We start from the raw sequence: 24884 nt of genomic DNA, 5'->3' as shown, positions 1-24884 counted from the left end.
AGTTTACATCGCGAGCTTCTGAAGATGGGCGTTTTGAGAGAGACAGTTATTAGATACACCATCGGCTCTTGCAGAACATTTCCAGTGCTAATTTTGGTATACTGCCTCGCCTGAAGTTCCAAGGCAGAACAGCAGCAGTCTTGCGTCAATTTTCTGCCTCGATCTGACGCCTGTTTAATATCGAAACAATAGTTTCAGTGCCGAAATCCGGACTCTTCCACACGATATGCGCCTTTCAACCCCCCGAAGGCATGCTTGCTCATGATAGGCGGACGGCTTGTGACATCCCGAGACAGATATCACTAGTGCCTGTTCTAGACGCCGTCCTTCCTTGATTTGGGGATGGGCTGGCACCCCTCAAACATGGCGTCGTGGCAGGACAAACGCCTCTTTTGATCAGTCAGCTTAGGCCACAGTCTGCCTTGAAGAGGCCTCATGGCAAGAGCCGCATTACTTTGGTTTCGATATCTTCAGCCGCACAGGTTATGTGAAAAGTGTAGGTATAATTCTCAACTTTTTCATGCCCTACCGCAGCTTTATCGCCTAATACAAACCAGCAAAATGGGCAACTTGGACAACATTCCCCTGATGCCACTATCGGAGGCATTCTACACTCTCCCTAAGCTCAAACCAACGGCCAAAGTGATTCAGTTCTCATCTGGAGATGAGATAGAACTCTGCTTCGAAGGCGAGGTTGATGGGCTGTTTGATGACGACGTATCTTCGACCGAGCCTTGCCGAATTATTTGGGCACCGTCCAGCCTACTTGAAGAGGAGGACTCGATAGAAGACATCCTACACTTGATTGATGAAGAAGCCTTTGATGAAGAGTTTGACCACAGCCTTGAGAGCGCAGACTCGGGCTTACACTCTTCACAAGATGCATCGAGGGGGGTTGCGGCCAGGGTCGACAAGATTCGTGAGGGATGCAACGAGTTTGAGAAGCAGCTATTGAACGCTGTCGTGCTACCTGGTTAGTCCCTCAGTTAATTTTCGAGTGACTAGCTAATACCGCAAAGATGATATCGACGTCTCATTTGACGATGTCCATGTCGACCCTACAGCCGTCACCTCACTCCGGGCCTTGACGGCCTTGGCAACCGCCGCACCGCTCGCATTCACTTACGGCCTACTCGCTAAAGAAAAGATTCTTGGTGTTCTTCTCCATGGCCCTCCTGGCACGGGCAAGACGATGCTCGCTAAGGCTGTCGCCAAGGAAGCACACGTCAGCTTTCTCCCTGTCTCTGGCGCCGACTTTCTCTCGAAATGGGTAGGCGAGGATGAGAAACTCGTACGCGCCATCTTTTCCATCGCTCGCAAACTTGACCCTTGCGTCATCTTCATTGATGAGGCCGACTCAGTCTTTCGTCAGCGTACAGAGGACGATAGCTCCTGGAAGAGAGACCTCGTATCGCAATTCCTCTTAGAGTGGGACGGAGTCAAGGGCGGCGCAAAAGGGGGCTTTGTCATGGCAGCCACCAACAGAATGTCAGACATTGACCCAGCCGTGCTACGTCGTCTGCCGAGACGTATCTTTGTCGGTGTTCCCACGGCCGCTCAACGTGAGGGTATCCTCAGGATACACCTGAGAGATGAGAGTCTTGGCCCTGATGTGACCGTAGAAAAGTTGGCCAAGTTGACGGACTCATACTCAGGCTCAGATCTAAAGAGTCTTTGTGTTTCAGCAGCCATGGCGGCTGTTTACGAGTCAATCTACGGCAACGCCAGCTTGAGCGGCAAGATAAAGGCGGGAAGAAGGACAAGGAGAAAACAGATGGAGCGAAAGCTATGCATGCGTCACTTTGAACATGCCATGAGCGAGATTGCGGCCACGCCCCAGGGTGGTTCAGCAAATGCTGCGTCTCCGCTGAAGAAAAGTGTGGGACAAGAGGTTCCTGGTATCGATTCGCCGTCACTTGCCAAGTTTAAAAAGTTTGGGAATATGTATGCCGGAAATGGGAATGATACTTAGGAAGTTCTGGTAGATATGATCTTGAAGTGTGATTCATGAACAATGCTGTCTTTCACAGCTGGTGTTGCTGAATGGAAGAGTGATCAGATTCCAGCTCAAATTGTGAGACAATATATCCAAAGCATGATAAAATTGGCAATTATACTGGAGCATGATGCAGTATACTTCCATCTGTAGAGCTGAACTGACACTCGTCTAACTTGAAATAGTTCTCGGGCTGGGCGGAGGGAGCCAAGGCCTCGACTGAGGTCGGCTGAGCGCAGGATGGGGTGCCTCTGAAGGGTTGCTTTTTGGGTTGCATGCAGGGTTTACACGAGAATGCCTCTCGAAGGCTTGATCCATCCCCGGGCTATGGAACTCAGCCTCGTTCCTAGGCATGGCAACTCCGATAGGCTCACTATCAGCTTAGGCACGAGATGCCCCCAGTCGCCTGTTCAAGATGCCCAAAGATAAAGGTCTGGCTAGGAGGCTATTAAGATGACCATTTCTATATCCGGGAGCGTTTATCGCGACTAAACAAGCACGATGGATACCGTGGCCAGAGGAATGCTTATCTGCGGGGAGTAAGGCCCATCCAAGCGGCCTCGCTGGCCAACACGACCAACACAGTGCTTCGGCCCAGTCCTTGATTTGTCTCCCCCACGGCCACTCTTCAGAGGCTCGTTTCGAACTGGAAAATGGGCTTCTCTGCATCCAAGCACATGCCAGGACATTTAAAAAGAACAGACAGCCAGGTTGGAGCGGTCACCTGGTAGCCGCCAGTTAACTCGCTCAGGATCGAAACCCCAATCACCAAAATCCCCATTCACACCACGATGCATAGGAGATCCGACAGCAGCTCTCTCTGCAAACGGTGCCGAAAACTCAATTTGAACGATCTCTCCCGCCAAAACCACTTCACAAAGGTCGGGCAACAAGTTCACCAATGGCAAGCCCCAATCGACCGGGCCAACTTGGACAGCTGTCCGTTATGTCAGCTTGTCATGAAAGCTTTCCACTTGTACAGAGATGAGATGATTCAAAATAAGAAGCAACTTCGGTCATTCTCCAGCAGACGGATTATCAGCCAGGGATGGGCATCAGTCGATACGACCCTCCTCTCACTGGGCCAATATTATAACGACGGCCTGCCATACATTGTTTACCAGCCCCAAGGGAGAGAAATCGTTCGCCTCTTGGGGCCACGCGTTGATTTCAATATCATCAAAAACTGGCTTCGGTATTGCAAGAGTCAACATGCAAAAACCTGCACCTCGGTTCGCAATAAGGCAGAGTTGAATTCAATCTCTTCCCTCAAGTTTATCGACTGCGAAACAAGCACGATAGTTGCTGCCAACGGAATGTCATACGTGGCTCTTAGCTATCTCTGGGGAGGCGGAGCTAACAATATCGCCTCTTTCGTCACCTCACCTTCCGACATGCCGAAAACCATCAAGGACGCTATGACGGCGACTCGAGCTCTGGGATTCAGATACCTCTGGGTGGATCGATATTGTATCAACCAGACCTCTCAAGAGGAGGTTTTAGAACAAGTCCACAAGATGGATCTTATCTACAACCACGCAGAGCTGACAATCATCGCCGCTGCCGGACAGAATGCCAACCATGGTCTCCCTGGCGTGTCTCCTAGACAGGTGGGCCAGCCATCTGCGAAAATAGGAAGACATTTCCTGGTGTCGTCAATGGGAGATCCTCGCTTGGCCATCGAGCAGTCTGCATGGAACCAAAGAGGTTGGACGTACCAGGAAGGGCTGCTCTCTCGGAGGCGGGTGGTTTTTACACCAAACCAAGTCTACTTTGAGTGCTACGGCATGTACTGCTTCGAAGCGCTGAACTTTTCATTGTCGGCATTACATGTTCAGGACTCCAGCCGTTTCAAGGCTTCGTTTTGTGATGGAGTGAACTTGGGAATGTTCCCTCGGCAGCTCGGGCGTACAGAATGGGAGGTCATGCAGCGTATCACCCAGTACAGCGCCAAGTCATTGAGTGACCCCTCAGATATCTTGAACGGGGTTTCAGGGGTATTGCGAGCGCTGAAACAGAGCCCACACAAGATTCGGCACTGCAAAGGCGTCCCTTTCCTCCCTCGGCCACCCAGACCGTCAGGTATCGAGCAAAAGAGAGCCCAAGAAGCTTACGACGCCTACAAGTGGTCTCCAACTGTGGGCTTCTGCGCCGGACTCTGCTGGATCGTTACCAAGACTTTAAAGCGCCGAAATGGCTTCCCAAGTTGGTCATGGACAGGCTGGAATGGTGAAATCGACTCGGCGTTCACGGAGAGGGAGTGGAGGCAGCTCAAAAGCACCTTGGATATTCAATTCAAAGTCCAGCTCGAACGTGGCGAGGAGTGTGGCTTGGATGAGTATTTTCACAAGTGTATCAATCACGATGTGCCCATCTCAGACACTCTCCTCGTCTCTGGTTTGGTCACACCAGTTCAGCTTACCAGTAGTCTGTTGAGTTCGAGTTATTCCCAATTACGTGGCATCACAGAAACTACGGCTAATGCCGTATCTTTAACTAAGAATGGAAAACCATTGGACTGGAACTTCACTGTCACGGACGAAGATCTAGATGTCCAGACTTTGGGGGCATGTTTGGCCATCGAACTTGCTCGGAACGCAACCTCATTCCACAATCGCTTTTTAATAATCGTTACTGAAACAGAATGAGGGAGCTACCGACGAATTGGTTTCGCTGAGAGAGGGGGCGTGGGACAATTCGGGGTTCCAGAGTTTGCTAAGACGCGGATGAACCTGCGACTTGAATGATGGAGCAACTGCCTGTGAGGGGTTTGTGCTCGTCTTTATATCTTGTAGATATGGGATTATTCAATCATGGCCTCCAAGTGACATGAAAGATCTTCTTGTTAGATGTGCTGAAATGAGAATACCACGGCGGAATAGGTTACTTAGTGCCGCCAAGGACAGGGGAATGAAGAGTTGGGCAAGCATTGTGTTGAGAAATGAGTACTGAGCATTTGAAGACCAAGATTATGCTCAATTTTTAAGACGTTTCATTCAATAATGTCAAATTAGTCCCGGGTTCTGGGTCTCGTGGCCGAGACCCTGTGGTCTAGACCGTTGCCCACCGGAGATAGATTGGAAGCCACATCTCTCTAGACCGACAACTATTAGCTATTTAACCTCCTTGTATCTTTCCAAAACTTCACGAGAACGAAATAGTAGCGAAAAAAGGCGCCACTTGTGGCCTATCGAATGCACCGACGCATCCGGACTAGGTTGTGGCAAAGACTATCTACCCATATAACGCGTCTGTTTTCACACCCATTAGCAAATAGCGGTTGATCTCTAACTCTTCACTTACTACTCCTATTGTAGAGGCATCAATTACCACGGAATCTTATACACTACAGGTCACAATTGATGAGACCCTCCTTTAGCAGGGCTGTAGCGATAACCTTGTCATTGCGCGCAAGGTCAATGGCGTCATGAATACCATCTTTGCCGGTTTCAGCTTTAAGCCTCGTGAGAATTTTCAGCCACTCTTTCCCAACGTTCAGTTTACAAGGACTGAAAAGTACAAGATCTGCCTCGTTGTACCTCCTAGAAACGGTCAATTCGTACGTCTCGTGTCGGGTTCCAAGTCTGGCCTAGAAGACCATCCACTAACACGTCGGCAAAGATTGAGCGTGCCACTGAGGATGTCCACATAGCCGTGGTAGAGGTGACAACGTTCGACGAGTACAATCTGAGTGAACCTGCCGAGAAGCAGCCCGCCGGGTTCTTCCCCAACGCGGGCAGCTTTGGTGTCAAAGGTGTTCCCAAATTTTTGAACGCACCCATCCTGATGTATACTGGGGATCAGTGGTCGATCATCTATGTTGATCAATCGAGCCAGAGTGGACAGGTGGCAATTCTTCAGCCGCAAGAGGTGAGTATCACGGCTTCAAGGGCTTGATCGAGACAATGCTGATTGTTTGTAGTATTATTTGTTCTGGAAAGAACGTGCTGAAAACGAAAAGCTCCACCAAATGAACGAGGCAGATAGACAACAAATTATCTTTAACGCAGGGGAAACTTCCAAGGGTATCCATTTAGGCTTCAAGAATCCCGGTACTCCTGAGGCGTCTTCTTGGTACTTTACATGAGGGTCAAGGATCAATAGATGGGCTTCTCTACTCAATCTTCTCGACCACAATGTCATCAAAGTACCATTGCAGCGACCAACCCGTAGCCTTGACCCTAATTCTTAACTTAGTATCGCCAGTAATGTCCTCGTTCTGGAGCTCTTCCTCAAACCGAGCCCAGCCGTTGCCCAGGTCCTTGCCGTTGGAAGGCCTTGTCTCGAATACCCTGCTACCGCTGTGCTTGAGGATGACTTCGATAGGTGACCAATCCGTGACGCCATCCTTATCGATCCAGCTGCACCTGGCGGTAAAGGCAACCTTGTAGCCGCGTGTGCTCTTTTCGAGTTTAAGGATCTCCTTGTAGTCGATAAAGGCGTAGCCCTCCGCGGTAGGCTCGATGATCTTGAACACATGGGAGTCTCCGTAGGGAGTCTGCATGTTTTCGATGTTGTAGGAGAAGGATTTGTCGGAATTGATGCTCCAGTGGTCAAGGTTGTTGTCTTCGAAGTCGATGTGGAGGGAGGTGCTGGGCTTTTCATCGTCATCGCGTTCCTCGGCTTGAAAGAAGTTAGAGAGACAAGATTCGTTGTTTTTCCTAATAATACTCACGCTGAGTGATGAAGGTGACAGTGGGATCTCCGGGTGCAACTGTTGTTGGAACGGGGACACAAGAAGACACAGCAGCAGTAGTAGACACGGGCTTGGCTGTCACGGAGCCAATGGCCAGTGACCCAAGGATGAAAGAAAACGCAGATGAAACCATCTTGAAATCGCTGAGTCTATACCGCTGAACACAAGGAGAAAAAAAAAGAGAACAAAGATCAGAGGATCTGATATGTGGGAAAAGGCGGGCATGTAAGGGAATGCATGCTGTGGGGTCAAAAGTAAGCTGCTGACAGAGAACTCACTTTTAAAGATCACTGTCAGATTCATGCCCCCAAAAACACCAAAGGTCCATAGACTAGTCAAAAGAAGGCTGGCGTACCTGAAGCTATTCCCGTTCTAAGCGACTCCCCAGCCCCCATAAGCGGAGGCCCGCGCCTCACGGCTGACGCCGAGGATGACGGTTTGATCCTTCAAGCTACTTTTTAAGCATAGCCGAGGGAAGAACCTGGTCTATAGCTTATGCCCTGCAAGTTGGTCATGTTTGATTCGTCCTTGGATTGCGAAGAGTAAGCACAGAGCTCAGCCACGCGACTCGGCGCTTACGCTGTGGATCCAGGTAAGACGGCAGGGTCTCAGCCGTTGGCGAACACCCTAAATAAAGATGTCTTTTTAATTAAGCAATGAAAGTCCGAGATGATCTTGTCGGATTCCAAATCATTGGGTAACTCAGGCTGCATATGCGCCACACTTCTGAGGATGGATGACTTGTTCTGGCCCTCAAGCTGTCATTCGAAACAGATTTGAGTCTTGAGAGGTTTCAGAACATCTTTTAATGATTTACTGTTGGTTCCTCAGGTGGATTAGTGCTGATATTCGGTGGAGATTGAGTCTGGTGAAAGCTCATGATCTTATCAAACATCAAGATTGATAACACATCCACCCGCCGAAAGAGAAGATGAAAAGCCACCAATGGTAACCCGTCACGATTTCGGAGTCTATCGTGCCAAGGCCATATCGAGTATGGGATGAAGAGGCTATTGACGAGATAAGCGAACTGCGAAGGATGTATCGAGATAACTGATGCATGCCAAGATCCCATACTTGGGCCTCCTACCCGGCACTTGGCAAGACTCAAAACTCTATGCCAAAACTCCAACTCATCCTCAGCAAAGCCCCTTGACATTGAATGCTAATAGCATATTCTAGTCTATATAGAAAACATGTGGGTGCAATGCAGAGTCTTTGCAAACCTGTTTGGGCTCCAAGAAGTGGCGTGACACTGCAGACCGCTTCCAAGAGTCTCGTGACCACCTCAACAGAGATCTTGTCTGGGACATAAATACAACGACATTATGCATTTCAAGTCCAAACATGTGAATTATGCCATCAGGTTACAACTGCAGAAACAAAGAGCTTAAGCCGAGGCTGGCTATTTTGCCCCCTTTACATCTCGTGGTGCCAAGACAAGACCTGGATCTGCGCCTCTGATGCAACTCAAACAACTCACGCATTTGAGCCATTTTCCGCCTGCGGGGTTCGCGCCGGCAAACATGGTCGTACATCACACCAACAAGCCCCATTTGTTCACTCTTGTCCAACTGTCTAACCGTCGAAATGGAAGCGGGGGCTTTTGCTCATGCTGCTACTATTGAGCCAATCGAATCGCGGGACCGGGTCGACGAGGTGGACGAGTTTCCCACGTCTGATTATGACGCCGAGTCTGTCAGCTTTCAGGCTGCGAGCTTGAATTCGAGTATATATCAGCACTTTTATGAGAATGGAAGGCGGGTGAGTATTTATTGCTACGTCTGTGTACATCCTTGGCAGAATGAACTGATACTGCGGTAGTATCATCACTACCGGCATGGGACGTGAGTTTCAGGCCAAGTTCAACTGCCGCTGTGTAACCTGACATTTGCCAGGTATCCGATCCCAAATGATGATGCCGAGCAGAACCGAGATGATATGAAGCATGCAATGATGCTTGAACTTACTGAGTGAGTGCTTGCAGCGCAGGAGGAGCGGCTCGCTAACGCTGACTAGCGGCAAGCTATTCTTCGCCCCGGTAGGTAATAACCCACAGAAGGTCCTCGACTTGGGCACTGGGACTGGCTCTTGGGCTATTGAAGGTAACCCCCGAAAGGCCCTGTAGTTTCTAGACACATCTGATTGTTGTAGTTGCCGACATGTACCCCAGCGCTTCCGTCGTTGGTGTTGACCTCAGCCCTATACAGCCCTTGTGGGTGCCACCGAACCTGAAATTTGTTGTCGACGACATAGAAGATTCATGGATGCTTGGAGATGGCTATGACTTTGTGCACATGCGCTGTATCAGTCCGTGGTTGAAAGATCAACCAACTGTGCTTCAGCAAGCGTATGAGTAAGTAGCCGCAAACTTTACTCTGGTTGACTATTCTAGTTGCTGAAGGTGTACTGAACACAGCCTACAGACATCTTAATCCGGGAGGGTGGATAGAAATCCAGGAGCTCGATGCTCGTGCAAACTGCGATGATGGATCTCTTCCGCCTGACTCCTCCCTAGGCAAATTCTTTGACACAGCCGAGGCTGCTGTAAGAAGTTTCGGCATGAACTTCAGAGCTGGCGAGAGACTTGGAGAGCTCCTCCAAAAAGCTGGCTTCATCAACGTGGGATGCATAGTATTAAAGGTGCCCATTGGAGCGTGGGCAAAGGTAACTTTCCTTTCGTCCTGCAGTTACTCGCGCTGCTAATTAAAGGCACAAATAGGATCAGAAGCTACGCCTAATAGGACTGTACTGTCGGACTGCCGTGGAGGACATGTTTGGGGCCATGGCTGCAAAACCTTTCCGCCGGATTATGGAGGTCAAGGACATCGAGGCATTCCTAGCGGCGGCGAGAAAGGATCTCTATGATACAGAGATTCATACATACGAGAAGTACTATTTTTGGATGGGACAGAAACCGCTGGTTTAATAGGGCATTTGGATACGAACTTTTGTCTTTGTTGTCGCCGTCCCGTTGCCCGTATCCCCTCCATCTATTGTTGTTTATGGCACCCATTCACTGCTCAGCCTCTTGTCGCGACCATCACTGAATGGTGACAAGTAACGACTCCTCACTTCTTGGGCATGCGCTATGAGTACCTGCATGCGCCAAGCCTCATTGCCAGCGCCTGCTTCCCAGCTTTAAGGCCTCCAACCACCGCTAGATCCGTTTCTCAACGGATATTAGCAGTCGCGTGGTACAAGGTCGAGCTTGGCGACTGCGATGTTACCCAACGAACCGATCCTTTGAGAAGAATATCGGCGTGCCTCTTTCATTATGCAGCTGCCTGATTGGGACGGACCCATCCCTTGTCGTTCACAGCGAGTGTCGCGTGTTCCCGTTACCGAACAGATGGCCCTCATCTCTGTGATTTATACGGAGTTGGCACTCATTGTCATTTAGAGCCCGGAAGGGGTCAAAGGCAACAAATTATATCTCTTCTAATAAAGACCAAAAAAAGCTCCCCGTGTGACTCTCTGCGCTCGTGTCCACCGCCCTCCGCAACTCAACGGAGATTGCCAGGACGCGTTTCAGCCCTCACAAGTAGCGTCCAAGGCTGAAAACACCAACCAACCAGAAGCTTCAGTGCAACTCGGTATTCGAGTGCGGCGCCGCCACGATATTTAAGCATGGGCCAATGCTAATGGCTTTCTGCCTCGAATGGAGACGTGGTGGCTTCTTGTGAGGGTACACTAGAGGACCCTGGAAATTTAAGCTTGATTTTTTAGGCGGTTGAGTAAACATAGTTGAAGCCTAGAATCCTTGGCGAGAGAAGCTGAGTTGTTAAAATACTTCCCCTTTGCTCGTCCTTTCCTTCATTTCCCGCCCATGAGAGCTTCAACTTGATACTGCCATTCACTTTTGATCAAACTCGCCATGGTCAACTCCCTCCGGCTCCTCGCCATCGTTGCGACCGCCCTCACGGGTCTCGCCCCTGCCGCCGCAAGCCCGGCCCCCGAACCGGCCGGCCCGACTCTCCTCCCCGGCTTTGAGGTCGACTGGAGCAAATGGTGGACCCGCCAGTTGTTCAGCTGCCCAGTCTGGAAAGGACCTCTTCCTCAGAGCGCACAGGATCTTGCAGGAAGTACCTGCAACAATGCCTGGACTAGGACCATCACAGGAGGTTCCATCACTGCTCGTCTGTACCAGGTTCCTGGGCATTGGCAGAAGGAACCTCGCTACAGCGAGATCGTCAACGGTGTCGCTGCTGCCATCAAGAAAGGCGTCGGCATCTTTGGATCGATGGCTGGTCCTCTCAAGATTCACATCGGCTTTGTCTCGGGCGTCCTCGGCGATATCGTTCAAGTCGACGACAACAACTTTGGTACCAAGGATCCTTGCTACATGATCATCGACTTTCCTCCCGGCACTAGCAAGTACCCTCTTCTGGCTATTCAGAAGGATGTCATCAAGGGCATGTATCAGTGCGTGGAGCAGTTCCATCGTCCGACTGTTACTACTTGGACAAAGGGAAATGAATGGTGGCGTCAGGGCATTGCTCGCTACTTTGATGGGCTTGCCTACCCTACCACCAACGCTATCATGAACCGCGGCCTCTATCCTGAAGAGTACCAATTCGGAATTCCCCTCTACCAGAATGACGAGGCTGCTGCCCTCTTCTTCCACTTTGCCGATAGATTAGGCGGATGGTCTCCAACTGATGTCAACAACTGGATGAAGGGGCATCCTAACAAGGCAACCTACGAACTTGAGCGGAAGTCGCTGTCGATAGACACAAAGATTACATCCACTCTGTGGCATCGCTTCGTCCTTGCCTGCAGGGACCAGACCATCAAGTACCCCAACGGCCAGAAGATTCCCCTCAAACTTGGAGGACCACCCACAACCACCCATCCCCTTGTCAACGTTGCCAAAGTTGGCGGCACTTACTCCAAGTCCGTCACAGGTAAAGCTTGGAAGGGCGCCATCAACATCTTCTCTATCAAGGCCGGCCAAAAGATGCGTGTCACGTTTGAAGCCGACCCAGGCATCGAATGGAGCATCCGCAAGGTTGGAACGACTTCATGGAACACTGGCATCAGGACTAGAACTGTTAATATTGCGGCTGCTGCTGGTGCCACTACCAAGTTCGAGCTTGCTGTTAGCTCGACGAGGGATGATGGTGGGTCGGGGTTGAGCAAGGTCAAGATGACTCGGACTGCTTAAGTTTTCTATGCAGTGCCTTTTGTTTGTGTGAAGAGTGCTGCGACTAGGGATTGGCTACGACTTTGGAACACGTTAGGTAGAGTTTTCTTCGTTTGTGACGATAGTCTTTGATGAAATGCAACAGTTCTCTGATTCAGAATCGGCCACTCCTCGACATATGTAACTCTGCTTGCGCGACAGCTTCCATGTTTAACCTGTAGTCGAGTATAGAACTCAGCTTCTGTGGCGCTTGGTAGCGGCAGAAAAGAGGCCTCACATGGACTTGGCCGATTGTGCATGCATTCGCAGGTCGGCGACCTTTCAACCCCTGCAAGTAAGCGGATTCAACGCCCTCGGCCTTTGTCGTGTGGCTGGGCCCAACACTATCACACAATCCCGTTACTGGCTAATTACGGGCCAGATGAAGCATTTATGTGGCTTGCTCAATCTCAGCTAGTACTCCGCTTACTCGGAGCCCGATGGGCTTTGAGGCGCAGTTGCACACTTGATGGCCGTAATTGCATTTCAACAACAAGCGGATGGAGGAGCTGGGAGTTTTATAAATCTACTGTAAACTCACGAGACTTTCACAGTTCAACATAATTCTACAAGAAACACCCTTCTCAACGACCTCTACGCAGAGAAACTTAGCCATGCGACCATCTCAATACCTCACAGCCCTCGCCGGCCTCCTCCTCTCTGGAGCCAGCGCAGCCGTCCTCCCTCGTGACTCTGAGCCCTACTGCTCCATCATTAACGCCCGTCCAAGCAAGTTGGCTTGCTCAAAGCAAGGCTACATCGACAACGACTCTGGAAAGATTGGCGATCCTCAAAATATCCCTCGAGTAACCCAATGTGCCGATCTTTGTGCCAAGACTCCTTCGTGCACCTTCTTCAACTTTCGACCCGAATCCGGCTTTTGCCAACTCTTTTCTGGCGATTTTGCTTCTGTTGGCCACCGTGATGAAGCCAGCGGTAGCTACTTTTCTCAGCTTGAATGCTATCAATGTACCAACGGTGAGTGCATACTCCTACCACACTCTTGAGCCCCATGCTAATGACTTGTCGCCAGCCGACACCCTCTTCAACTTGGACTTTGAGGACCGGGACGTCGAAAAGTGGGGTCTAGATATGGAAAAGGAGGGAGACTTCTACCTCGACATCCAACAGCCAGACTCTTGGGCCCTTCGCGTCCTGGAAGTCGCCGACCGAGGCGTGGTCAAGGTCAAGTACTTGCCCACATTCCACCTCGAGCCTGGCTTCTCCTATCGGATCACGTTCCTGGCCAAGTCCAACAAGAAGGACATTGAGCCTTTCGACTTGATCCGCACCGTCATCTACCGCGGCGATCAGACTATCTATGAGGCCTTCCCTGAGTATCCGGCCCAGTACATTGGGGGATGGCATCAGTTCTACACCAGGTTCACTGTGCGTGAGGGCCAGGGCGGTGAGGCTTCGTTCATGTTCAAGATTTATTCGAGTGGTTCTCAGCTCGATTGGTACTTTGATGGTCTTGCCTTGCAGAAGGTTTAAGTTGTTGTGGGTGTCTTGGAGAATGCTTAAGCCGGCTTTATCATTGGCGTTTGTCTAGAAGGATATGATGCACAAAATGGACAAATATTTATTTTTCTCAATCCGACTTCATTCCGATTTCTTCATTTTTTCTCTCGGGTTGTGATATGCTGTCCCGTAGACCTCTATTGACCATCCGCTCTTCTTTGCCGGCTTTTCCTTTCAACAACCATCGGAACACTTTCAAGCTCCGAAAACGCGTTACGTTCAATTGTAGGTACGTACGTTGTTCAGTCGGAGATCAGCGCACTTGGTGGTGCCGAGGTTATCGCCATTCCAGTCCCACCACCAAGATTACATAACTAACCGCCCAACCTTGGCAAGTCATACGTGCACCGCCGGCGGTGCAAATAAGATCACGTGATATATCGCACCGCCGGCGGTGCAAATAAGATCTGTTATGTAAGACCGACTTATGTGTGTGTGATCAAGAGATATCCCTCCCTCATCTATTGAGAGAGCATCTATTCGTGCAATTAAAGAGATTAAGAGGCCTTCTATGTATACAGATATTCAGGATACAACGTAATCTATTAACCACGCGCCAATCTGCCTTGGGCTGTGAACAATATGTGATGCCTTCACTTGCACAACTGAACAGCACGGTTCTGAAGTGAATCACTTCAATGCTTCTAATATATAAAGCAGGCTTTTTCTTACTGAAGAAGGCTTTCATCCTCTCTCAAACAACACCGCGAAGATAAATAACCAGAATCAAAACCAAGGTCAGAACCCTCAGGACTTCCCTATCTTCGTTAATAATACATCAACACCGGCCAGGGCAGTATATCCAATAAATGCAAATATCCCAGCTACTTTGCATGTCATTGCTGGTAACTAGTAGCAAGAGCAACGTCCCAATAATCCTCATCCAGGAGCCCAGCCTCTGCAGATGCATTATTAGTGGGCTCAGCATACATTGCCGAATGACCCTACCACATCCAATGCTCTGTATGCCCGGAATCCCTAAGCCCTTATGAGAGCCCAGAATACTCAGTATCCTCCTCAAGGCGCTCCTATCGCTGTGCTATCACGCCCATGGGGATATCAGGTTAAGGGAGAGTGGCATATTGCGTATTAGAATCAGCAGCTGCAGCAACAACAACAGAGGGTTAACCCTGATATTAACCCCCATTGGAGCACACATACCCTTCAGGCCAGAGATCAGGTATATCGGAATCAGCCCGTAATTATCCCAGGCACGGTTTGGCCCTCGCCGGCGGTGGGGATGACTACCTATCAGCTAACCGTCATAGCATTAGAGAATGCAGGGATTCACATTGCGGATATCAATCAGAATGGCTATGTGCAGTGGTATTGGCAAGGAAGGCAGTGATTTCTGTAGGGGTAGTTATTTTATTCCCTAGATAATTAAAGGCTACTAGGCCCATAATACACACTTATTTAACTCACCCACAACTCAACCAAAATAAGCCATTGGGTTATATATGATATGCTCGGAGATTCGCCTTTTCTTTCTCTTTCAAATAGTATATACTAATTATGTCTCGTATTAATTTTGCAAATATTAATGGGGGGGGTTCCCGCCTCCATACCAATCCTCCTGTAATTCACGATCCCTTTCAGCAGCATCCCAGATATGCTGCATCCCTCGCCGCTGTATAAAGGGCCGCTGTGCTATCTCTTTCTCTACATTAGATTCAACCCGCTCAGTCTCAGCCTTATCCCAATCAAGATAACTCATCATCTCCTCCTTAGTCCAGTCTCTAATGCCATTTCCCTCCCTGCAATGCCTCCCCATTTGCTTATAGTCAAGGCACCAGTTATACTCAGCTTTAGAGTAACGTATAGGCAGCTTCATAGCCTTCCTAAATTGCTGGTTGGTCTTAACCATTCCCCGAGGCAACGTAGCATACCAGGCCTCTCGTGCTTCCTTATATCGTTGGAAGATAGCACGAGGATCATCAGCTCGCAATGCAGGCGCGGCTGGGGCAGCTATTAGCATAGCTGCCGGGGGAGATAATACCCGAGTTGTTGTGTGTGTTGATACATGTGTTGTTGTAATGGTCTCGGATATAATAGAGGCGCCTGATGGGGATAACGGGGATAAGGAGCGGGTCACAGAGCGAGAAGATATATGCGTTATTATCTGCGTGGTCGTAGAAGTCTGGACTGGAGCCGCCAGTGGAGCCGTTGATAGATCCTCGTAGCGCAAGGGGCAAGCCTTTGAGGTCATCTTATGGCCAAGCTCATGACATCTCGAACACTTTGGTTGTGCCCTTGGCTGTGATGCCCTCCCAACGAGCTCAAATGTACTGAGCTCACGCTGTGTGCTCGTTGCCGGCAGCGTTGAATTAGCCGCTAGGCGATCAAATAACTTATGAGGCTCGATGAGAAGCTGGGGGATCCCTGAGCGCTGGAGGTGCCAATGTGTGTGGAAATGGTGTAGTTGAAGGGGCTCATTTCGCACTAGCAATAGCTGAAGGGTATGAGCACAAGGCAGACCAAGAGTCCTCGTGAATACGCCTGTACACGCGGGATATGCTTCTAATAGTCGTTCCCGCTGAGAGTCAACCTTATGTAAGGCTTCATGTGAGATCCAGCCACGGATATGGCTATATAATACCCCTGATAGCCGAAGAGGCGTGCTTGTGTGCTGCCTGGCCTGAAGTGCCTCGAGTTCGGCAAGCTGATTTGATAGCACAAGCTTAAGGATCCTCCAGGCCCCAAAGAGGTCAGCTTGCGAGGTCTTCAGGTGTGATTTAACAAGCTTATGAATACCCTCGCAACGAGATGTAACATATTGCTCAAAGTGGAGGTATTGGTCAACCCACGCCTTGACAAATCGCTCCTTATAGGGATCCAGCCAGGTCTGGATAAGGTAGCCCACCTCATTGATATGCTTCGGGATATAGAGCTCCTTAAGCTTTTTGAGGTTCTCGTCGTAGATATCCTCTGTTGCTGAGGCAACAAGCTTATGCCAGAGGGCAAAGAACTCATTCCACTCCTCGAGCCCCTTAGGGTTGCTTTTATCTTGAGTGAATGCAGGCATACAATAACTCAGGACAGCCTTATTGATATGCCATAAGCATAATAGCGAGATTGACTTAGGGAAGCATGAATGAGAAGCAATTGCATTCATACAAGCTAGGCAGCGATCTGTGAGTATCACAGATGGAAGAGCCACCTTGTGAAGCTCGTATATGCTCCGTAGATGTGTGAGGGCCCAGGTATAGTCGTCTTCTTCCTCGCCACTGAGGAATGCAAATGCAACGCAGAAAGTTCGTTGACAGGCATCCACAGCAACTATCTCGAGAAGAGGCATCTTATACTTATTGGTCTTATATGTACAGTCCATTATAAGCACCTCGGGATAAGATTGAAGGTACCCCAGTGACTTTGGATGTGCAAATATTGCTGCCGTAACTCGACTATCATTATCGAGACGAAGACGACTCCAGAAGCCCTCGCTCTCGAGCTCATTGGCAAGGGCACGTATGTTACTTTGGCCTTGAGCAAGGTCTCGTTTGCCCCGTGCAATGCAATTATAGATATCCTGCTGTGTAGCAAGTGTATCTGAATTGATGCGTAGGTAGGACCTAATCTCCCTTGGTTCAACGCCGGCCCCGTGAAGTCGTTGAACTATTGATTCGTCTTGCCGGGATAATTGACGAAGCGTTGGATGTGCCACTTGACTGAAGCTTGGCTCATGATTATGCTTATCAAAGCCAGCCTCAGGACGATGCCTCAGACTCCAAATACCGCCGCAGAGGCTCTCCTTTGCTATGACAGAGAAGCGGCATCCCGTACGGCGCGTTATAGTCTGCCGCCGTTGCTGCTTTGGGTCCTTGGGGGCAGGAGTGCGCCCTGCTCCACGGTCACAGTTAAAGATAACTACGCATCTTCCATTGGGAGTCTTCCTTGATCTCCCAGTCACAAAGGCATAGCCTCGCGGCGCAGCCCAGGCATTGATCGCGGTGCGTAGGTCCTCGCGGCTGTGATATTCGCCCTCGGGGGGGAGGGCATCATCGGGGAAGGAGCGAGAAGCCGCAATTGGATCCATTGGAGCAGGGAAAGGAGATTGTAGATAGAATTGATAATGCAGAAACTACTGGTCATTGAATTGGGGTGATAGAAGCTGTTGATGATTAAATTGAGGGCCTTATTCGAAGGGTGTTATCCCCGTTCAATAATGCCACGTTGCCCTTATTTGCACCGCCGGCGGTGCGATATATCACGTGATCTTATTTGCACCGCCGGCGGTGCACGTATGACTTGCCCCCAACCTTATCAACGACCTTTATCTTCGACTGCAATGCAACACGGTGAACCCCTCACCCTCAACAATCATCCACCAACACCGCAACTATGCCTGTTCGTCTGACTATCGACCCTCCGTTGCTAAACTCAGCGACGCCATGGGCTACAGACCTTGATGATCTCATTGCCCTGGCCGCTTGCCTATCAACAGGTGCTGTCACGACAAGGACGTCTCTTATCAAAGGATTCGACCACCAGGATGCCAACCATCGATATCTTTTCTTTGACCCTGCTACGGCAAAGCCAAACGAGGGAACTTCCTCGAACCAAGTTCCCCCCGCAGGCCACACAGAGAATGCAACAGCCAGTCTAAACAGTCTTGGGTACAGCCCAATCCCTTTGGAAGGATACATCAAGTTTCTCAAGGAAATTGGCGACCGACTTCCCACGATGAAGAAGACCTTCATTGTAAGCGTCACGGGCTCACCCGAAGATATTATCGCTTCCTATGAGCTGCTTGAGTCCACTTCGAAAGTCTTGTCTTTCCCTGTGGCAATGGAAGTCAACCTGAGCTGCCCAAACATCGCTGGGGCCCCACCACCTGCGTATCACAGCGCAGCTCTTGAGAAATATCTTTCCATACTGCCCAAAAACCCTTCAATTCCAATTGGAATCAAAACACCACCTTACACATACGAGGGCCAGTTCACCTCCTTGATTGAGACGCTCGTACCGGCGGCGTCTTCTATCAGCTTCATCACTGCGACAAACACTCTCGGATCTTGCCTAATCTTCGGACAAGATGGTGGAAACAACCTGACGCCCCAGCTTCCAAACCTTGGTGTCGGTGGCATGGCTGGTCCACCGTTACACGCTCTCGCTCTCGGAAACGTGTCAACCTTGCGGAGGTTTCTTAATCAAACCGAAGAATTGAAACATATTGCCATCATTGGAGTTGGTGGGGTTCGTGATGGTGATGGCTTTCGGAGGATGAGAGCGGTCGGTGCAAGCGCGGTGGCTGTAGGCACTGCTTTGGGCAAGCAGGGTGTCAAGGTTTTCGAGAGGATCGAAAGCGATATTGACCGGAATTGGAAACTTTGATCAGTTATACATCAGTTTTGTAGAGACGAAAAGACCTGGCCTTGCTAGTATTCCCCTGCCGACCAGTTATCTTCTTTCCTAACGTCATTGCGCCAAAGATTGTGTACATCTAGATACCTTTCCAACATGTTTTGGTCCTCCACCACGTCAAACATCTCGAATCGCCATTTACCCCAGCATCAAGGGCCCCAAAGATATCCAGACCCCGGAAATGGCAAACGCACTCTGGATATCTTCCTCGATAATCGACCAAACAATCCCAAATGCCATGGCTGGCACAGCTACTAGGGCAACCATGATGAAGTAGATGGTCTTCCAGTGCCACCCCTCCTCGAAATGCAACCCCCAACCAAGTTCGGCCTGGTCCTGTGCTGCCCGCAGCTGCCCACACACCCGCTTCGGAATCCGATTCAAGTAGCTGCGCTGGGGGATCTCGAAATCATGGGGCTTTTTAAAGTAGTGTAGTAGTTCTCGTGGGCCAAGGGCGGGAAAGTAGCCCAGCTCAACCTTGGGTGCTGGTGCGCAGCGATACTCGTTTGACTCTACTCTCTCAACAGGAGGGAGACAGATGCACTGAGACGAGCAAGCTACGCTGTGGTCATGGACTCCCGCGAAGTAGTTGGCATCTACTTTGAACTATGGGAATGACAGTAAGCTGGTGTTGATCAATGAATCGCATTCGATAAGACATACTCTAGTCAATGACACACTCTTCACACTCCGCAGGGTGAACCAGGAAGTGAACTTCCTATGTTTGTGGTAACAAACTCTCAGGAACGCAAAGAGGTCTTTGTCTCCGTTAACACTGCAGAGACGATCCTAGTGTAGTCTGGTAAGAGATTCTCCCTTGTCAATACAGAGGAGAAGGTGCAGGACCTCCTGGCCTGGCTGCGAGCAGTCAGGTTGTGGAACCTGTGACTTGAGAGTTGGTAGAGGAGTATTGGTCAGTTGATGACGCTTCTCCCTTAGTAGTGTTGTGAGCTGTTTCACCCAAGTGAGAACAGTTTCTAGTAAACTGAAGACCGATCGGGGGTTGAAGTCACTTTTTTGCTGGCCGGAGCTGCGTGTTCCATGCTCTTCCGATAGGCGAGCTCTCAATGCATCCAAAGAGCCCGGCTTGGTTTCGGTAAAATCCTCAAACAGATCATCGCCACAGCTCTTAAGTTCATGTCAGCATAGCAACAGGCCCCAACAACAGGGTTCAACCTTACGCATTTCCATCTGACCCGAGTCTTGCCTGAGGGCACAGGCGGTTCAAAAGTAGGAGCAAGTGTGTGGAAGATGATATCGACTAGCTCCGGTAGTGTGGATGAGGACTCTGTAACCTTCGTCAGTAGAAATCTAGGCAGCCTCGTAGGCCTTGAGCGTACTGATCACTGTCCCGTATGGAGGATGTTTCAGGTGGCCTTTCAAGTTATTGCCATCCACTGAACAAGATTCTTGTTCAGATTTGTGATTTGATCACCAGCGGCTTGGTCAAGTTCAACGAGATGAACGGGGAAGATGTCCAACGGGAAGTTATCAGCGTATGAGACAACAGGGGAGGGCATGGTCCGTGAGTGTCCCTCGCCACGGTGTGAAGCTGCCAAAGCCTTCATGAGTACGTTCAAGACTTAGAAATCGTTGTGCTCTGCCGCTGAAATTAAGGCAGTGTTTTCATTAAAGTCCTGTCCGTCCAACTTCCATTTTATTACCTGCATCAGGTATGAGAGCTTCCCAGACAGGCCATCAACAGTTTCTTCGGGTGGGCAATCGTCGACTTCAACTGGGAAACTGTAAACAATGCTTTAGCCTGATCACGCCTAAACCGAAAACGGCGTCTCTTCCAGGCCCTGGGTAAGTTGCCGTGCTCAGCCTGGAGGAGCTTTTTGTTCAAGGCTAGTCTGTGATGTTGGCTGCCGTCTTGCCAAGAAGGGTAGCTCGGGGTGTTGTGCTGGTTCACGTCCATTCCTCCCGCTGATAGGTATGGGAGCGCCGGTAGCCAACCGGATAGCGTTTTAAGATGAATGGGCGGTCCCGTAGTATCATCGAGCCAAGGTGTGTCCGACAATCTCTTTGTCGGCAACGTCCTCAACCATATGGCGCCATCGTTGCTTTCCTCATCGCCCTCCAATAGTTCGAAGGTTAACCGTCCAGTATGGGATGCACTATCACTAGTGTTAGCAAATAAGCACTTCCGCCCAACCTTCACGTGAGAAGATAAGTATGGGGATATGCTAACGTACTGTTGGCAAATTGGTAGTAGTGATGACTGCTGGAAACGTATGTAACGAAGGCGGTCCAAGTTCTCTAGTACGGCCAGAGCCCTCCCTCGAATATGCTGAATGCATTTCTTTACTAGGATAGATCCTCGTATATCGGGTTTCAAAAGGTCTGTGCGACTCCTCAGAAGATTGCCCAAGTCTTGAGCAATTGCAGTGACTTGTAAATCAATGGCCTCCAACAGCGATTGCTCTAGGGCCTTCTCCAAGGGACCTTTCCGGAAGACGAGCTCCATGGAATTTCGAATCATGTTGACCTATTTCCGTGTCAGAATTGCAGTTGAGATGGGTGGCAATATCTCAAAGCAAGACGGAGAAACGGCCTCACCTCCTCCATTAGTCTGTCGCACGGCTCTTGAATCCGGCGAAAGGCTCGTAGGGTATTGATCGCCCTAAGAGCATGTATACCTGCCCTCTTGCTCGCAGGGGAGAACTTGACGGCACCCGCTGGTTCCGTGCTGGACATGTCGAGTTTACTTGAAGTAGTTGTTGATTGTTGGATTCGCTGTTTTGATGAAAATACATCTTAATCAGGGACTCAGCTTGCAAAAATCTTCATTCGAGAGGAGGTGGCTTGCTTATCTACTGCGCGTTGTGCCTTGCTAGAGCCTTGGGGGCTATGCTTCAACACAACAAGGCATCTTCGTACGAGTTTGCCTTGCCGCATGAGTGGCAAATCACAATAAAAATCAACCTACAGCCCGCATCAGAGACGAGGCAGCCACCTTAGGATGCAAGGGGACACGAAGTGATAAACCCTAGTTGCGTGACCTTCGGTAAGGGCCCGAGCTACCTGTGCCGAGATGGCTACTCACATGACCCAGCCAGCATGTTTGCCCCCAAGTAGAAAGGCTTTAAATCGCCATTGCTTGGGTTGTTGCGGCATTCAAAATTTACTCAAACCGATGGGTCTGTATCAAATATTGACGTGAACGTACCCTACTAAGTGAAAAAGCGGTAACCGATCTGTCCAATTCCGACTGCAGGGGTTCCCGCATTCAATGGCCGACTCATTCCATATTCTCTGGAGTTAAGAAGTCTTCTATCGGAAAGTCAAACTGAGAAGCTAGAGCAATATCCCACGTCATGTAGTCGCTGATCTCCTCTGCCATGCGGAAATACTGCTCTTGGTCCAGAGGCAGTCCCTGCGTTGCATCCGTGGTTGACACAGGTTCAGGCATCATGATGGGAAGCAGTTGGCTTGCCACAGCCTCGCTCTGAGACTGGCCAGCAAGCGCGAGCATGTGAAGACCTGATTCTTCAAACGGCTGTGAGGGAGGTCCCAGAGTTTGTGCGAGTCTGGGTCGTTCGGGTCGAGGACTAGGCGGAGCTGATGAGAAACTCCAGGGTGTGCATGTGCCTGTTCTCCTCTCTTCGTCTGTGATTTCTCGACGGGCGAGACGAAACGTTGCGATCTGGTTGAGGAACGCCGTCTCCACAGGACCAACTACTTCGGAGCTGTCTTCTGCTGATTGCGACGGGGCGATCAGGACGGTATTCTGGAAGGGCTGCCAGTACATCGCGATATCTGAGAACCCGAACCGATGCAAAAACGGGACGAGTGCTGATAACTGGGAGAATTAGTTACTACAAATCGACGTGGAAGGAGTAACTGACATATACGTTGGGCATGTCTGGATAGGGATGGGCTACGGTGAGGACTCTGAGATTGGTGTTTATGTTGGTCATGCATTCGCTGTAGAGTCTCGGAGACCCGTTTGCCATAGTAGTAAGATATATGACTTGAATCTTCGTGGACTCAAACGCCGCAGTTGATGTGAAATGATCATCCAAGGTTTCAGTGCCGCACTTCAGCCCCGTTTCTAGCAGCTTTGAGACGCAGCAAGCATGGTACCAAGCCTCGTGACGATACTTGAGAGTGAACTCCTCGGAAACCTGGAAGAACGCAGCAGAGAGGGGGAAGCTATAGCCGGGGAGCGTAACTCTTGTAAGATCAAACACGCATGCATGATAGGCAAGGTGAAGGAAGAAGTATGGCCCAAGGGTGTGTTGCTCCTTGTGAATGTAGATGTTGATGTCGTTGAAGACCAGAAAGTCAGGTAGTTTCTCATACCAAGTTGCAAGCAGACTCAAGAGCTGTAGAAAATTTGAGCTTTCGTCGCATGGGGCTAGCTGTGAGGTATCTTGTATGTCGTAATTACGTATGTGCCTAGATGCCTTCTCGTTAGCACACTTGCCGCAAGCGGTGGGTTTTTGTCGGTCTTGCCGGAGAACCTGGGTCCTGAAGTAGATGACTCTGCAGATATTGCCCCCCAAACTAGTGGTACGGAGCATAGGTACCCATTTGTCGACCTCGGCATATACTGGACTTGACTTTTCTTGATACAGAAAGTCCTTTTCTGAACAAACAAGGGGCAGAGGTGGCACGTTTGCGGCCCAGCTTAGGTTTCCGTCGACGCCGGCGCCCACAAACGAGTCGAGGATATAGCAAGACCACATGAGTCTTCTTATTGACTCTCTTTTTGTCAACTGATGCGGTGAGAGGGGATTTGACTCCCCTTGGGGATCTTCAGTGTCGAGTCGTAATAGACGGCTCATGCGAGTGCAGCTTCCAACAAGCATGTACACAAACGCATTATCGCCGATTCTAAGCCCGTATTCAGCGTATAGCACCATAGCCTAGCTCATAGTTAGTCTTGAGCCACCTGATGTAGAAAGGTAGTTAAGCACACCATTAAGTTCCTCGTCGAGGGGCTACATGTGAGACATCGAACGAGATGCCTAGCTCGTCGCCCCCATTGAATTCCTGGTACATCCGACATAGAGAGATTTCCGTGAGCCTTTGGAGCCGTCCTAGTCAAGTCTGTTAGCCAGTACAAGGGAGCAGTTTCGAGAGACTTGCATGTATCGTGCTCCAAGTGCACAAACAAGGTACACCACAGCCTCGCCATATTCAGCCACAGTCGTATCCTGGTCGATGGCCTTCATGAACGAGGGTTTGTGAATAAATCCAAGGTTTCGGAGAGGATGGACGTGGGTAAAGTAGGATTCGGCGACTGTCTTAAGATGGAGTTTATCAGGAAGAGTCGACTGATGGAGCCTGTAGCCCATTAGTCAGGTCCAAAGATGGGAGTGGGACTGTACTTGCCAGTCATTATCTCTTGACACTACCCCCGATGGCAGAACTTTCGGAGATACTGTGACATCCGAAGCTTCTTGCTCCAGTCTTGACCTGGGACCCAAATACGTGCAAGCCAGCCCCTTCGTCTGACATCTTCGGCAATCAGGCTTGGTCTGGGAACATTTTGCTTTAGCGGTGCGACACTCCTCGCAGGAGCCCGCCTTTCTTCGCTCCAGGCCAGCGCGTCTATAAATCCTGTCAATTTCTTCCGAGGCCCTTTCAGCCCCCTGTGATTCGTAGCCCGGACACTGAACGCCTACTCGGCGACATCTTGCACACCCGGAAGGAGCTTTATCACACTTGACCTAAAGAGCATTCAATGGCTGACCTGGAGATAGATATGGGGGTAATACCTTTCGAGAGCGACATATTATGCAAGCTGCTAGTATCAACCATCAGAGTCTTGGTGTTGGGGCTCAGGTTGGGCTCACCTAATTGCGGGCGCGGAGAATTGAAGAGATCCATACCATCAAAGGCTGTCAAACTCTGTTGCTTTATTTCCTATACTTGAACTTTGTGGAAAGCCGGATGTGAGAGAACGTCAAGTTCCTGGCTGAGTTAAAGAATGTTAAGTTGAAGCCGATAGCCGACGGAGAAGACAAGATCCCCCGCCCATGGACCGACGCGATGCCACGTGACCGCTCGATGGAATGGACTAAACAGACAATCCTAGCCAAGAGAAATGACAGCGTCTAAGTGCATGGCCACTTGTAACCGGCATCCAAGGTGGGATAGGCCTTGGGTTACTC

The 24884-nt window shown here is 50.0% G+C and overlaps 8 protein-coding genes across 8 annotated transcripts; 6 read left to right on the top strand and 2 right to left on the bottom strand.

The window, feature by feature from the left end:
• Positions 1-561: 561 nt before the first annotated feature.
• LRP88_10981 (uncharacterized protein) lies at positions 562-1972 on the top strand (the record flags this gene model as incomplete). The annotated part of the gene is made up of 2 exons (XM_083247426.1): positions 562-919; positions 1020-1972. The coding sequence occupies 2 exons, from the start codon at positions 562-564 to the stop codon at positions 1970-1972; spliced, it is 1311 nt and encodes a 436-aa protein (XP_083096574.1).
• Positions 1973-5423: 3451 nt separating this feature from the next.
• LRP88_10980 (uncharacterized protein) lies at positions 5424-6083 on the top strand (the record flags this gene model as incomplete). Its single annotated transcript, XM_083247425.1, has 3 exons — positions 5424-5555; positions 5618-5866; positions 5919-6083. The coding sequence occupies 3 exons, from the start codon at positions 5424-5426 to the stop codon at positions 6081-6083; spliced, it is 546 nt and encodes a 181-aa protein (XP_083096573.1).
• Positions 6084-6110: 27 nt separating this feature from the next.
• LRP88_10979 (uncharacterized protein) lies at positions 6111-6825 on the bottom strand (the record flags this gene model as incomplete). The annotated part of the gene is made up of 2 exons (XM_083247424.1): positions 6111-6619; positions 6672-6825. 2 exons carry the CDS (start codon positions 6823-6825, stop codon positions 6111-6113), a joined length of 663 nt encoding a protein of 220 aa, XP_083096572.1.
• A 1457-nt stretch (positions 6826-8282) lies between these two features.
• LRP88_10978 (class I SAM-dependent methyltransferase) lies at positions 8283-9621 on the top strand (the record flags this gene model as incomplete). Its single annotated transcript, XM_083247423.1, has 5 exons — positions 8283-8456; positions 8719-8797; positions 8847-9048; positions 9119-9359; positions 9415-9621. The coding sequence occupies 5 exons, from the start codon at positions 8283-8285 to the stop codon at positions 9619-9621; spliced, it is 903 nt and encodes a 300-aa protein (XP_083096571.1).
• Positions 9622-10569: 948 nt separating this feature from the next.
• On the top strand, positions 10570-11859 carry LRP88_10977 (uncharacterized protein; the record flags this gene model as incomplete). The annotated part of the gene is made up of 1 exon (XM_083247422.1): positions 10570-11859. The coding sequence occupies one exon, from the start codon at positions 10570-10572 to the stop codon at positions 11857-11859; it is 1290 nt and encodes a 429-aa protein (XP_083096570.1).
• A 632-nt stretch (positions 11860-12491) lies between these two features.
• On the top strand, positions 12492-13371 carry LRP88_10976 (uncharacterized protein; the record flags this gene model as incomplete). The annotated part of the gene is made up of 2 exons (XM_083247421.1): positions 12492-12855; positions 12911-13371. 2 exons carry the CDS (start codon positions 12492-12494, stop codon positions 13369-13371), a joined length of 825 nt encoding a protein of 274 aa, XP_083096569.1.
• Positions 13372-17739: 4368 nt separating this feature from the next.
• On the top strand, positions 17740-18732 carry LRP88_10975 (dihydroorotate dehydrogenase; the record flags this gene model as incomplete). The annotated part of the gene is made up of 1 exon (XM_083247420.1): positions 17740-18732. The coding sequence occupies one exon, from the start codon at positions 17740-17742 to the stop codon at positions 18730-18732; it is 993 nt and encodes a 330-aa protein (XP_083096568.1).
• A 3271-nt stretch (positions 18733-22003) lies between these two features.
• LRP88_10974 (uncharacterized protein) lies at positions 22004-23118 on the bottom strand (the record flags this gene model as incomplete). Its single annotated transcript, XM_083247419.1, has 3 exons — positions 22004-22564; positions 22737-23009; positions 23068-23118. 3 exons carry the CDS (start codon positions 23116-23118, stop codon positions 22004-22006), a joined length of 885 nt encoding a protein of 294 aa, XP_083096567.1.
• Positions 23119-24884: the final 1766 nt, after the last annotated feature.

Source organism: Fusarium phalaenopsidis (genome assembly GCF_050370095.1).
Source record: "Fusarium phalaenopsidis strain FUZ10S chromosome Unknown contig_32306, whole genome shotgun sequence".
NCBI classification, from domain to species: Eukaryota; Fungi; Ascomycota; class Sordariomycetes; order Hypocreales; family Nectriaceae; genus Fusarium; species Fusarium phalaenopsidis.
Note: the sequence above shows the minus strand (reverse complement) of the source record. Positions and strands in the feature narration are given on the sequence as shown.